The sequence below is a fragment of the Lichenostomus cassidix genome, chromosome 23 (assembly GCF_008360975.1).
Source record: "Lichenostomus cassidix isolate B80296 chromosome 23, HeHo_3.0, whole genome shotgun sequence".
In the NCBI taxonomy this organism is placed as follows: Eukaryota; Metazoa; Chordata; class Aves; order Passeriformes; family Meliphagidae; genus Lichenostomus; species Lichenostomus cassidix.
In genome coordinates, this window is record NC_139503.1 from 5,902,157 (window position 1) to 5,916,064 (window position 13,908).

The 13,908-nt window shown below is 62.7% G+C and overlaps 1 protein-coding gene across 2 annotated transcripts in view; it reads right to left on the bottom strand.

The window, feature by feature from the left end:
- Window positions 1-10,335, bottom strand: part of FOXO6 (forkhead box O6) — a 37,444-nt gene extending 27,109 nt beyond the window's left edge. Inside the window, exons 1-2 of one of the 2 annotated variants that reach the window (XM_085081540.1) lie at window positions 10,028-10,335; window positions 8,914-9,903 (exon numbers count right to left, since the gene is read on the bottom strand). In XM_085081540.1, coding sequence (XP_084937666.1) covers window positions 8,914-9,342 — 429 coding nt within the window. In that variant the 5' untranslated portion in view covers window positions 9,343-9,903; window positions 10,028-10,335. Of the gene's footprint in view, window positions 1-8,913 lie in introns of both variants that reach the window. The other variant, XM_085081539.1, reaches the window with a different exon arrangement.
- Window positions 10,336-13,908: the final 3,573 nt, after the last annotated feature.

Genomic DNA, 13,908 nt, shown 5'->3' on the forward strand with positions numbered 1-13,908 from the left:
ACATTCCACCTGGGGCAGGGAGGCAAGGCTGGCTCTGGCCGGTCAGGATGCAGGGAGGAGGTGATGGATAATGTCCCAGCTGCTCAAACCTGGTGGTGTGGCTGCGCAGAGACAGGCACTGCCCATCTTCATCCTGCTGCAACCTGCTCCCAGCAGCCACCAGAGTCCCAGCTGGCTGTGCCATGATGGGATGGGATGGGATGGGATGGGATGGGATGGGATGGGATGGGATGGGATGGGATGGTGGGATGGCTCCCAGTGCCCTGCAACCACAGCAGGAAGGAGCCACTGCTAAAGGAGGTCACAGCATGGTCCTAAGCGTGGTGGCAGTCCTGGTCTCCCCGGTTCTCCCATCCTTACTGCTCGCACTGGATGTTTCCAACCCCACACTATCAAACACATCCAACAGCCCTGGCAGGCTCTGGGGATGCTCCAAACCCCATCGTGCCACGTTGTAGTGCCCCCCACACCCCTCTGTTCCCCATCCCTGCATGGGGGATGCCGGGTGGCCCTTCCCGCCCCTGGCTCTGCGTAAAAAGCTACACCACACGCCCTCCCGCAGCACCTGCCGGGCTGGGAGATGTCCCCGGCTTTGCCAGGGTCATAGTCCGGGAATGACCGGGCCGGGCTTCCCACGGCTCACGCTGTGCCAGGCTCCCGCGGCTCCTGCCGTGCCCTCCCCACCGAACTCATTATGGATAATGGCACCGCAATTCACCCCGGCGCAGCCGGGCTCTGCTCCCTGATTTATCGGCTCCGGCGGCCGCTGCGCTGCCACAGGGGCCAGCAGCGAGCCCGGACGAGCAGCGAAATGCCACGAAACGTGTTCGGGAAGCCTCAGCTCCCCGTGGATTCCCCCAGACCCCGAAGCTCAGTGCTCCTGCCGAAAGCTGCGACATCCACGGTAAGGGAATGCTGAACCGGCAGCGAGGAGCAGCGCGGCACCTGCAGCTGGCGGCCCCAGCCATGCGACAGCCGAGGACAAAAGCCATCTCGGCCATGCAGGGAGTTCCCGGCCGTCTGGCAAACCGCTGACGCCACGAAGCAGGGCGAGAGGGCGTTTGGGGACAGGGGGCCGGACACGCTGCTCCTGCTCGGGAGCACCCCGGGGACTCACTTCCACCGGCTCCCAGCTGCGGAGCTCCTGAGAGAGGCTGGGAGGGGGGAAAGGATTAATCACAGCTATTACAGGTCCAAACCTGACACATTTGGGGGCGTTTCTGTTCAACTTTCCCTTCAGATGCTTTGGGCAGAGGGTTGGGGAGCAGGTGCCAGGCTCATCTCCAGGCTTCCCAGCTTGGCACCGCATGTCCCACACAGCCAGTGACACCCTGTCCCAGGGCAGAAAAGCTGCTCCCAGTGCCCTCCTGGCACAGTGCAATGTGGTTTAAGGAAAAAGCCAGGGCTGAGGTGGCCATACATCCTTGGCATAGCCTGACAAGTGACACTGGGAGCATGGGGATCGTGGGCTGCTCCAGCCAGATGGGAGTGGCCCACAGGCTCAGCCCTCCTGTGGGGCACCCAGTGAGGCTGGGGAGAGGAGAACCCATACCCTACAACCCCTCATTGCCCTGTCCTTCCTGCCAGTCTGGCTGCTGGAGGAGATGCCAGCGCTCCCTGGGGTGGCACAGTCACCAGGGCACGTGGCCAGGACTGGAAAGTGCTTGGGGACCTGCAGAGTGGGCAGTGCCACCACTGAGAGCAGTGCAAGGCTTTCCCATGGGGCTCGCAGCAGGACCTGGTACCCTGGCACACAGCACCCATCCCAGCACACTCCCTGGGGACCTCAACAGCACCAGGGCTGGGCATGGAGCTGGCACAGCCCCACGGATGCTCGTCTCCTCCACAGCCCAGGGTTGGCCTGGCTGCAGCCTCCTCCCAGTCCCGCAGGAGATGAGCTAGACTCCCCGGGAGACACTGCGGCTGCCCCGAGGAGGGCGAGGCTGTGGGCAGTGCCAGGCTGCCCGGTTGCGGGGCTGTGGGGACCAGCATGTGCTTTCCAGGGATCACTCACAGGCCGGCCAGAGGTACCCCCATGGGATGGGCGGGCAAAGGGGGTTTTGGGGAGAGGGGGGATGAACTTTTGAACCCACAGGCAGGAGATCAGTGCATTACCTTAACGCAAGTTAAAAATAACCGTCTCGTCTCTCGAAATGAGCCTGTCTGCAATTACAGCTTGGCATGTCTGCTCTGGAGCGTCCCCGTGCTGGCACCGTGCCAGCTGCCTGAGAACAACCCTTGCCTTTCTTCTCCTCCGTGCCATTGCCTCTTTTATTTTGGGGGGGTGCTTGGTGTGATTTTGAATTGGTGGGGCATTTTTTTCCCCTTTCCCAAATAAATCAAAGGTGTCTGCTCAGTGCCCCAGCTCAGGCTCTCCCCACCCACCCAGCCACAGCCTTCAAAAGCCCCCAGTGCCTGCACTCCAAGGCATGGTCACGTTGTGTCTCCAATGCCATGTTTTCTCCCCAGGGTCTCCAAGGACAGGGGGACAGTGTCACCAGCCCACGCTCCCAGGAGGGAGGTGCAGTGGTCAGTAACAGCCCAGCCCGAGGTATTTGAGGGTGCTTCCCGTGCTGCCCTGGCACATGCGATGCACATCCTCCCGCAAGGCGTGGGCTGAGTGCAGAGAGCACGTGGGGAACCCACAGGAACACACGAGAGGACACACGCGGGAACACACATGGAAACACGTGCCCATGGAGACTGCGGGTGCCCAGCAGCATCGCTGCCTGCACCCCAGGGCTCTGCCCAGCCCTGCAGGCAGGGGTCTGTCAGCACCAGGGGACCCACGTGGAGCCATCCCATTGCCAGCACCCCGGGCTGTTTGGGAAACCTCCTTGGCCCTGCAGGCTGCAGGGAGCAGAAGCTGGGCTACATCACTGCTGCATCCCTGGCTCGATGTGTGCAAAGTGGAAAAGCCCAAGAGCCACCACGCTCCAAGCCCTTCTGGGCATGGGGTGGCATGGGGGTCCTGGAAGAAGAACAAGTCCCTTGTTGACAAAGTGGGCACCAGCCACACAGACTACAATATCACCCCATCCTGCTGCTGCCCCCCACCCACAGGACAGCAGCACTCCCAGGGGTGGACATCTCCTAGTGGAAGGTGTCCCTGCCCATGGCAGGGGGTTGAAACAAGATGATCTTCAAGGTCCCTTCCAACTCAAACCAGTCTGTGATTATGATTCAATGACACCCCACAGCAGGCAGCAGCTTGGGATGCCCTGGGATGCTGAAGCATCCCTGATGGGAGGGAAGGGAAGGGACCAGCCTGCTTTGGGGGTCCCCAGGCTCCACGCCCAGTGCCCGGTGCCTCTGCCTCCTCCTCCTCCTCCCCGCTGCGGGTGAAAGCGAGCTTTGTGCCGGGGCTTTCAGTTCCCCTGGCTGGCACCCGGCCAAGGCACCACATAATAATGAACAGATGCTGTCCAAAATGAGCCTCAGCGGCAGACAGGCGAGCCTCCGCGTGTCCTTCCATAACCCAAAGTGCCTTTCACCTCGGCACTAATCAGGCACCTTTGCCGGGAGCCGGCGGGAAGTGTCAGGATAATTATAAGTAATGTGAGCAGGGAGCCCACCGAGGTGGGTGCAGGGGACAGGGGGCAGCTACCTCCCTGCGGGAAGGGTTGGGGGGCAGTGGGGTGTCAGAGCAAGGGGAGACCCCGACCCAGCTCCAGAGCATCCCTGCAGGAGATCCAAGGGCACAAAGTGAAGTTTGGGATGAAGGCCAGGGATGGAGGGGGCAGCCTGGGGATGACGATCCAGCCATGCCCAGGCCCTGCTGATGTGCAGGGAGGGGAGATTCACCCCCTTCCTGTGGGCACCCTGTGCGAGGACACAGAGGTGACAAGTGTCCAACCCCACTCCCTGAGCCACAAGGGCCTCCCACTGCCAGCAGCATCCTAGGGAGCATCCCACTGGGATGGGAAGCCTGGCCAAGGAGCCCCAGCTCACTCCCAAAACACACCTGGCTGGACCCACAGCCTCCCTAAAAAATATTTACAAGGCTTTTTAATTACAAAATCCGTTTCCTAGCCCAGGATGCTGGTCCTCCTCCCATCCCAGCACCAGGAAACAAAGGCAGGGATGCACACCAGTGATCCACGGGGGGAAAGGATGGTGAGAACGCCAGGCTGCAAGCACTCTTCTAGTCCACAAGATCTTAACTGTAGTTTATATTCCAGTGGTTATTAAAAATAAAGGGGGGAATGGGGGGGAGGAAGCTAAGAGCAGAGCAAGCTGTTCATTTGGAGCCTTTCCCTGGGGTTTAATAAAGCCCCACTCGCTTCTGTAGTATCATTTTTATGCTATCATAAAGCCGGACCATTTAGCAGGTTTGTGTTACTTCAGCAGTTAGCGCTGCATGAGAAGCAATTCCAGAAGAAGGGAGAGAGGGGAAAAAATTAGAAGATGAAAACCTCCAAAAGGAGAGAGCAAAATGAGGTGGGAAGGAAGAAAGGGGATTCCTCACAGCCACACCACCAGCAGCACCTGCAGCGCATCGGGGCAGCTCAGGGGGATGTGAGTGGGCTCCCCCATCCCTGGGCAAAGCTGGGGACAGCACCGTGGGGCTGAAGGGTCACAGACCCCAGCCCAGCATCCAGGGGGACCCTGCCTGTGCTGTGGGAAAGGGCTGAGGGTCTCCTCACACAGGGAGATCCCGGGGGTGTTGCACCTGTGGGGACCGGAGGGGCAGGATGGCTATCCAGGAGCTGTTTGGAGCTGAAGCAGAGAGGTGTCCCGAGGTGAAGGAGCCAGCAGATCCCCCTGGCCCTGCATGTTCCCTGGGCTGAGCGGGCTCTCCCAGCCCCTCTGCTCCCAGCCCTGGGCAGCTCTCCGGGGAGCATTGGGCTCTCCATGCTGCTGGAAAAATCTCCATATATGGACAGAATGGGATATGTGACCGAGCTGAGCCGAGCCAAACTGCCCCAAGGAGAGCCCTGACTGGGCAGTCCCCACTCAGCTGGAGTCCCAGGGCCATGCCCCTGCCGAGCCCCCTACGGCGGGAGGTACCCACCCTGCTAATCCCAGCACAGGAGCGAGCCCTGTGTGCACCCCAGAGCCAGGTCACTCCATCCTCCCGGCAGCTGCCCCATCACTGCTGTGCCACCCCCAGTGGCAGCACCCATGGCCTCATGGCAGCTCAGCTGCCCTCCGTGAGGGGAGTCATCCCCATCGGGCCCAGGCACTGTGCTGGAGTCTCTGCAGCCACACTGGGCAAGGCTCCAGAGGCACTGTCCCCATCCAAGAGGGGAAGGTTAGGGGGTGGCACTGGTGACAGAGCCACAGAGCCAGGAGCTGCTCCCTGGAAGGATCCTCTGGGAGTGCCCAGCAGGTCCCTCCACCTTGGCCACAGCTCAGGGGTCCACCGAGCAGCAGGGAGGGGAAGCACCCCAGTACCCAAAACCCCCCCAATCCTTGAGCAGCAACGGGAAGTCACACCACGCTCCCACCCAAACATCATTTCCACACCTTTTTCTCCCTAATTCACTTCGATTCTGCCCTGCAGGAGGACTGTGGCACTTGGCAGGGGCTGTCTCTGCATGGCAGCCCCTGGCAGCCCCGGTCCCCATGCCAGGCACGGCCGCCACGCTACCGACCCGGCAATATAAAGGAGGAGAAGGAGGTGGAGGGAGGGCTGGGAAATTAAGGTTTTCAACGCTGTCAGAGCCGCATCAAACAGGCATCCACCAGCTGATGGCTTGATTGTTATATTTTGGATGTCAAACCGGAGCAAGCAGAACCCTTTAAAATGCATCAGTGCCGCTGCCTTTCTGACGGAGGGTGTTGGTTTCCCATTAACAAGAGGAAAGCGTGAGCTGGAGCAGAAAACTTCAAGCGCTTTGGAATTGATAAAATAACAACTCCCTAATTAAGCAGAACTGTCAGTCAGCAGGCGCCCGCTGCCCTGCATCGGGAAGCAGCAGCAGCTCCCGGTGCACAAGCCCGACACGCCGGCTCAGCCCGAGGGGGGATGCACTTCCCGAGGATCAGCAGCCAGAGCATCCCTCCTGTGCTCTTCATCAGACCCAGACAGGTCCTGGTGCTAGTCTTGATGCTGGGCACGGCCAAGGTGTTTGGGTTCTGACCCTCAGTTTATCTCACCATGAATGATGTGGCTGCCCCATCCCTGGAAGAGAACGAGGGCTTGGAGCAACCTGGGACAGTGGAAGGTGTCCCTGGCCATGGCCAGGGGTGGAACAGGATGAGCTTTAAGCTCCCTTCCAACCCAAACCATTCCACGACTCTATGAAACCATGTAATGCAATGCGCAGCCTGGTGGGGAAGGAGAGGCCTGACCCCAAAATGCAACCCCTGCCAACAGCTTTCCCTTCCAAAAGACAACCACCAGCCTGGGGCACACATTCCCGACCAACACATCAGACACCACAGCCAGGTGTAGATTCAGCACCCCAGTGCCAGCTGGACACAGGAAGGGATCTGGCTGTGAAGGTCCCTGCAATGCCAGAGCAGGACAGAGAGGGTTTGGAGAAATCAAGAGCAGAATTTGAAGTGTTCAAGGCCGGGTTGAACAGAGCTCTGAGCAACCTGGTCTAGTGGAAGGTGTCCCTGCCCATGGCTGGGGGTGGCATGGGATGGGCTTTAAGATCCCTTCCAACCCAAACCATTCCATGATTCTACAAAGTCTTGCCAGAGCAGCAGCACTGCCAATGTCCATGGGGACACTGGGCCCTCAGCCAGGCCCCCAGACCTGCACCATCCTGCTCTGTCCAGCATGAAGAGGCTGTGAAGGTACCAATCAAAGAAGCAGTGCCGGGCAATGAAAAACTGTAGCCCAGCCATGCGTCTCCCAAGCCTGGGGCCGGAGGGACACAGCAACTCCAGGGGCTCTTTAATCAGCCACCAGCAGCTCGTTACCACAAAACCAACTGCCCAGCACTCTGGGGCTCCCTTGGCACCCAGGGGAAAGACACTGAGGGGGTTTGGGGCAGGGGGCAGCCAGGAGGGACTAGGGGCTGTGGGGAAGGTGTTTAACCCCTGACATGCTGGTGTCTGATGACACCACCATGCAAAGGGGGTCTCTGCTTCTCACTCTGGCCCTTTGCCAGGTTTAAAACCACCAGCCCCAGCTGGGGACTGGTCACCTGCAGCACTGGGAGAGGCTCCAGAGCACTCTGTTCTGCCCAGCCCACAGTGTGGGCAGGTTAGCCAGGGCACTTCACTGGGCAATCCTCAGCCCAGCTGAGGGGTTCAAACCACAGTGCAAACAAGGGGCAAGGGAGGCTGCCAGGAGGGAAGCAGCCCCAGCAGTGCAGCCCAGGCAGCAAAGCCATGTGCCCACAGCCCAAGCACAGCCATGGCAGGGGCACTCCGAGCCAGAGATGGGCCAGGAAAGGGGACAGCACCCCACGACAGGGTGCAAACAGGGGAGCCCACCTGAGCAAGCAGCCCCTGAAAACCACCCTGGTGCCCAACAGCAGCTGGACCCTGAGCCTGTCCTCCCCCCTTGCACACCATGCAACGTGAAGCCCCCAGTGACACGTGTGACTGCTTGGGAATCCCTTCACTCCTCATCCTAAGCCCGCCCAGCCCTGATCCAGAGCCCTGACACATCTCCAGACCCCATCAGTGCATGTCCCCTGCTGTCCCCATGGTGTGTGAGTGTTGGCAGACCCTTCTTCCCCAGCATGTGCCCAGGGCTGTGCAGGTCTTACCCCAGGTGAAGGTTTGAGAAGCCCCGTGCAATCACCACCTCCTGTCACCTGTGCAGCGCTGACACCCTTACCACACCAGGGGGACACCAGCTGCCCTCTGCCCACTCATCAGGACCAGGTGCCCAACCTCTACACAACACCAGCTCCCACAGCCTGGACACAGGTGCCATGTACTCCAGCCCTCCTGCCCCACAGCAGCCCCGTCTGCACCCAAGAATGAACCCCTCGAGGTGGGCTGCATCCGGATGCCCCCAACGGAGCCAGGACACGCATGCCAGGGCCACAGGCTGGTGTGAGAGCCCCTGGAGGCTGATAACACGCTAATCACACTGGAGGTGACAGGGCTTAGGGGAGGACTTAAGAGAAACTGGCTCCTTTTTACTGACACCATCTGGACACAGCCGATCCCCCTTTCCAGTGCAGAGTGCAGCCAGAGGGGCAGGGGGCGGCGTGACCCCAGACCCAGCACCCTCTGTGCCCTTGCCGGTGCCGGGATGGCCGGAGCCGGGATGGCCGATGTCATGGATCCCCAGTTCGCAGCGACAGAGAGGCGAATACTGCCTGCGCCACGGAATCCTAACGTGCCCACAGTGCCAGCCGAGCGCAGAGACGGGGAATGCCAGCTTGGAGCCGCGGGGACCGTGTGCTGCCTGCCTGGCCCCCCGGGAGAGGGACGCGGCCCCGGAGAAGGCGGGGGCTGAGACAGCGGGGACGCATTGGGTGAAAGCCAGTCTGGAGACAGCTGTTTGGGAACAGCCCTCCCTCCGGCTGTCCTGCCGAGCACGCCACCGGCACGCGGGGAACTGGCACGGCCAGGATCCCCACAGGCAGGGGCAGCAGAGCTGTGGCGGTGGGGTTATCATCCACTGTACCCCGGTACTTGGGGTTGTCACTCACTGTGCCCCAGGGCTTGCACACCACCGAGAGCCGCCCTCGACCCCGCTGCCTGTCGCCATCCCTCGCCCTGACCTCCCGGGGGTACGGCGGCACCGCTCCGACCCTCAGCCCGACGCCGGCGGGTGACACAGGGACAAACTCACCCCGGTTCCAACACACAGCACCACGAGGCACCAGCTCTCGCCAAAACTTGACCGAGTCCTTATCTCCCCAACTGTGAGGACGGCGGGGATCCCCCAAACCTCCCCCCCAGGACCAAGCTCTGGCTGCCCCGGGAGAAACCTCCAAGCTCTGGGAGAGAGGGCAAAGTTGCGCTGGGGTTGGGGTCAAGGGGGTCAGGTACCTTCCAGCCGGCAGAGCTGTTGCTGTCTCCTTTATCCTTAAAGTAGGGGACGTATCGCACCATCCAGTCGTATATCTGGGAGAGGGTGAGGCGCTTCTCCGGCGAGCTCTCGATGGCTTTGGTGATGAGGTCGGCGTAGGAGAGGTTGCCCCAGGCGTTGCGCCGGGAGGTCTTGGCCTTGCGGAGCTGCCCCACATCCGCGCCGGGGAGCGGCGGGGGAGCGGCAGCGACTCTGCGCTCCACCGGGGCCGCCGCGTTCTCGGCTCCGTCCCCGCCGGCCGCCAGCGCCGGGGTTCCCCCCGCGCCCCCATCCTCCTCCTCCGCCGCCAAGTCGGGGTGGGGGAGAGGCCAAGTGCAGGAGCGGGGACGGCTCTGCGGCTCGAAATCCGGGTCGATCTCCACCTGATGCGCCTGGAGCTTTTCTTCCATGGTCGCCTCCCCGCTGCCACCCCCCAGCCCTCCCCCGGAGTTACGGGCGGCTTCCACCCAAAAAAAAAACCCCAAACACACAACAAAAAACCCAAAATCTCGAGAGGGAGAGGAGTGCGAAGGCGGGCTCCCTGCCCGGCTGGAGGGGAGAAGGGAAGGAGGAGCCGCTCGGTGCGCGGGTCCTGGCGGCGGGAGCCCCGAGTCCGGGGGAGCCCCGAGTCCGGCGGCTCTAGAAGGCGGCTGTGCCCGGCGTCACGCCGGGAGCGCCGAGCCGGGGGACACGCTGCATGGTCCTCGGCCGCCTCTCCAGTCCGGGCCGAAGCGGGGGGGTGTTTTTTGGTTCGGATTTGGTTTTGGTTTGGTTTTTACCAGCCGCGGACCTCCGGAGCGGTTCCCGGCTCGGTAGCCAGCGGGGCGGCTGCGGGCGGGCAGGGCGCGGGGGCGGCCGCATCCATCGGGCTGGCGGCGCGGTCAGGCAGCAACAGATGAACCGGAGCGAGCGGCGGCGGGCGGCATCCTCGGCCGGGGACCGGCGGGCTCCGGGGCCGGGCGGCGGGGCACCTAAGCGGGGAGAAGCGGGACGGAGGTGGGGGAGAGCCCTCGGCGCGGCGGGCGCAGTCTCCCGCGGGTGGCCCGGCGCTAGGTCCGGCGGCGCGGCGGAGCCATGCTGGCGGGCGGCACGCACCTGACAGCGCCGGCGAGGGCGGCGGCGGGCGGCTCCCGCCCCTACGCCCCCCCGCTCCGCTTCAGCGGCCGCGCACCTGCCCGCCGCCGCCGCCGCCGCCGCGCTGCCGCCACGGCGCGGGCGGGCCACATGCTGGGGCGGCCGCGGATCTCTCGCTCGCTCGCTCGTTCGTTCGTTCGCTCGCTCGTTCCCTCCTTCCCTCCCTCCGCCGTGCCCGTTCCCGAATGCGGGCGCCGCCGTGACACAGGGGGAGGGCCCGGAGGGGCGGGGGGTGGGCGGGGGAGGGGAGTGCCCCCGCGCCTCGCGGGGCAGCGGCGGGGCGGGACGGAGCGAAACGGAGCCCAGAGCCCCGGCACCGCGCCCCGGCACCGCGCTCCCCCCGCCCGCCCCGGGCCGCGACCCCAGCCCGGCCCCGCCGCGGCCCCACGTGCGCCCCGGGCGCCCCCCATTGTTGCCCCGGGCCGCCGCCGCCGCCTCATTGGCTGGAGGGGCCCTGCGGCCACGCCCCCTCCGCCCGCTGATTGGATGGGCGCCGGCGGGACGCTCCGCGGGCGGGGGGATGAATGGGGGGAGCGGCCCCGCCCCTCGGGTGACGTCACGGGTGCAGGCTGCATCCGCGCGTCACCCCGGGCAACGCGGCCGCGCGGCGGGACACGCCCCTTTACTACGGGCCACGCCCCCTGCCCACCCTGGCCACGCCCCCGCGGAGCTGTCGGGGAGACCCCGCGAGATTGCCCCGCCCACACCCCTCAGCCCCGCCCCCGCCTGGGACACACCCCCTCAGCACGGGCCGCGCCCCCCCACGTTGGGGGCGATCCCATCCCTGATCCTGATCCTGATCCTGATCCTGATCCTGATCCTGATCCTGATCCCCGCCCCGATCCCAATCCCCATCCCGAACCCCTCGGGGCCTGTCCTGCCCGCAGCCCGCCGGGCCCGTCAGCCGGTTGACTCCCCGGTGATGTCCGCACTGGGCACGCAGTGACCGTGGGGTCAGGCCCACGAAGCCCACCCGGGAAGGGTCGGACGTCCTCATCCCCCCGGGGCCCAGCAGGGCAGGAGGACAGCGCTGTGTGCCCCGACTCACGCGCGCTGCGGACGCCGCCCAGCCCTACGCACTCCAGCATCGGCGAGGCTGTAAAGCCCTCCTTGTGCACCCACCGGCACCTCTCACCCAGCACCCGCCGGGGACACACGCCTGATCCCTGCCCCCTGCACCCACCTCCCTGCCTGCACCCCAACACCCTCCTCCTCACACATCCCTTGAGGACACACCCCTGGCACTGCACGCGCTGGGGTTGGGGTGTCTGCAGCAGCGCTGTGACCCCCACCTTTGTCCCTCCCCACCATCTCAGGGACCCTCCTGCCTCGTTCTGCCTGTCCCCACCGCAGACCCATCCCTACCCACGCGCCATGCCTGGCTGGCCCCGGGTAACGCTGTCATTGAGTTCCCTCCATCCTTCTGGGCTTTGTCACCCTTGGTGCCACCAGTTGTTCCTGCAACAGCGTCTTTCACGCCATAGTCACATGCAATTCTGTCCTGCAGCCCCATTCCTGGTACAAGGGGACAGCCTGAGGTTACCCAAGCAAGTAAGGAGCTGACGGTTCCAGCCTGGAAGTGCTCGGCCTGACAGCTCTAATAATATAATAAAGTATAATATAATCTAATAGATACAATATAATATAATAAATATAATACAATATACAGGCGGGACTTGACAAGTGCTCTGTTTCATAACCCACTGTCACAGTGGTGGTTGCAGAGGCTCCAGCTGTCCCTGGAGGTGCATCCCAGCAGCTGGGTGCTTGAGGGAGTGTGTTCCCTGACCCCCTGCCAGGCAGCTGAGGCGCTGCTGGCCAAGCCCCACATCTCCCACTGCCACTGGTCGGGGGGGCAGAGCCAGATGGCACCAGACATCCCCTGACCAGCCTGGCTGTGGGGTTACCAGAGCAGCCTCAGGACAGACCTGACCCCAAAGCCCCCTGACCCTACAGACCCACCACCGTGCCAGCCCCACATCTCCCTGTGCCTCCCTCCTCCCCGGAGCATTTCTCCAGGGATCTATCCCAAATTTCCCTTGCTGTGGTTTACACCCATGACCTCCTTCCCCTGCCCAAGGGCCGGCTGTTCCCTCCTCTCTCCACAGCCTTTTGCCCACTTGGAGCCCGGTGATGTCTTTTCCCTCAGTCTTGCCTTTCTTAGTCAAAATCCTCCCACATTTTTCACCCTCTCTCCCAGCCTTGTTTTCCCAGCCCAGCTCCCCAGTGCTGAGCCGAGCAGAGGGTCCCAGCCTGCACAGCCCTTCCCGTGCTGCTCCGTGGGTGCCTCTCTCTGCCCAGTGCTGCCCCATTTTTCCCGCAGCACTTCTCCTCCTCCGCTGCAGCAGCCTATCCCTGCCCTCACCCTGAGCCACCTCACCCCTTGGGGATGGCACTCAGAGCTCCCTGCCCACACTGCCAGGTCACCCTGGAGCTTTAGCAGCACTTAATGCTGCAGAAACACACTGGTCTCATTCACTTGCTGCCTCAGTTTCCCCACCTGCACAGCAGGGCCAACCCTTGCAGGCAGGGGTGGCTGCTGGTGGGGAAGGTGACAGGTTGGACAGCTTTGTGGTTCCTCTCAACCAAGCTGCTCCCACCCCTGGTTTGCCCAAGGCTCATCCCTGACCTCTTCATTCATCCCCATGGATGTGGAGCAGCACATTCCTGGGTGCAGGTGGCCCCATTCCTGGGTGCAAGGCACACACAGGTCTGGGATGCCCAGAGGGAAATGTTGCATCCTCTGCCCGCAGCAGAAACATGGGACTGGCTTCCAGCCCCCCTTTCCCAAGCACCTGCATAATTATTGCTCAGTCTCCTGGCACCAGGCAGGAGCATCTCGGTCAGCCAGCTGCACACTGTCACCAGCCCTTTCAAGCTGCAGCCCCACTGCTCAGCCATCGCCCCGTGGGGACAGACAGGCCAGGGGGCAGAGCTGGGGGGCACTGAGCTGCCACCTCTGTCCCCCACACCCCAACTGGTCCAAGGTGCCCAATCCCAAGTGCCAGGTGTGCACCACCCTGGGGAAGCAGCAGGGTCTGTGGGGTAAGAGCTGGAATTTCAGAGATTTTTATGAGTCAAGACCCTCTAGCATCTCTCATTTGCTGCTCTAGTCCTGCTTTTCTAGAGGCTGGCATGAGCTTGGCACAGCAGGTTCAGGGGAAAAGAGCAGAGCAGAGCTGACTGGGCAGCAGCAGTGAAGGGGGTGATGGGCAGCGGATGCTGCAGTGTCTGGGTACACACATCTCCAACATCCTTGGGAATGGTCACAGTCCCAAGCCCGACAGAGCTCAGAGATCGTTGTGTCAATGCTCTCAGGCACAGGGATTGTTGAGGTGTCCTGTGCAGGGCCAGGAATTGGACATGATCATCCTTGAGTGTCCCTTCCAACTCAGGATATTCTGCGATTCTATGATCCTTCCCATGCCAGCACAGCCCTTGCCAGATGCAACTCCCTGCTCTGTCCTGCCCCTGATGGCTTCCAGCAGCTTCTGGCCAAAGGTGCCCAATGGAATGCTGTGCTTCCCCTCTCTGCCCATCCAGCCAGGAAACCGGCTGCCCTCTGGCTCTAGGGTGTGAACCATTTTGCTCCTGATGATGATGGAGCCACTCAACACCTCGGTTTATTGCATGAAATTCAAGAGAGGGAGGGAAGGGGTGACATGGATGTGCCCAACCTCTGTAAGGTACCCAGCACCTCCAAGGTGGGAAGAATGAAGTTGAAAGGGAAAATACGAGCTCAGAGGGGATGGAGTGGGAAGCTCCAACACATCCTGCCAAGCACATGTGAACTGCTCCTTGCCAGTGAGGGTGGCACCGAGGGGGGCTGGACCTGCCTTGTC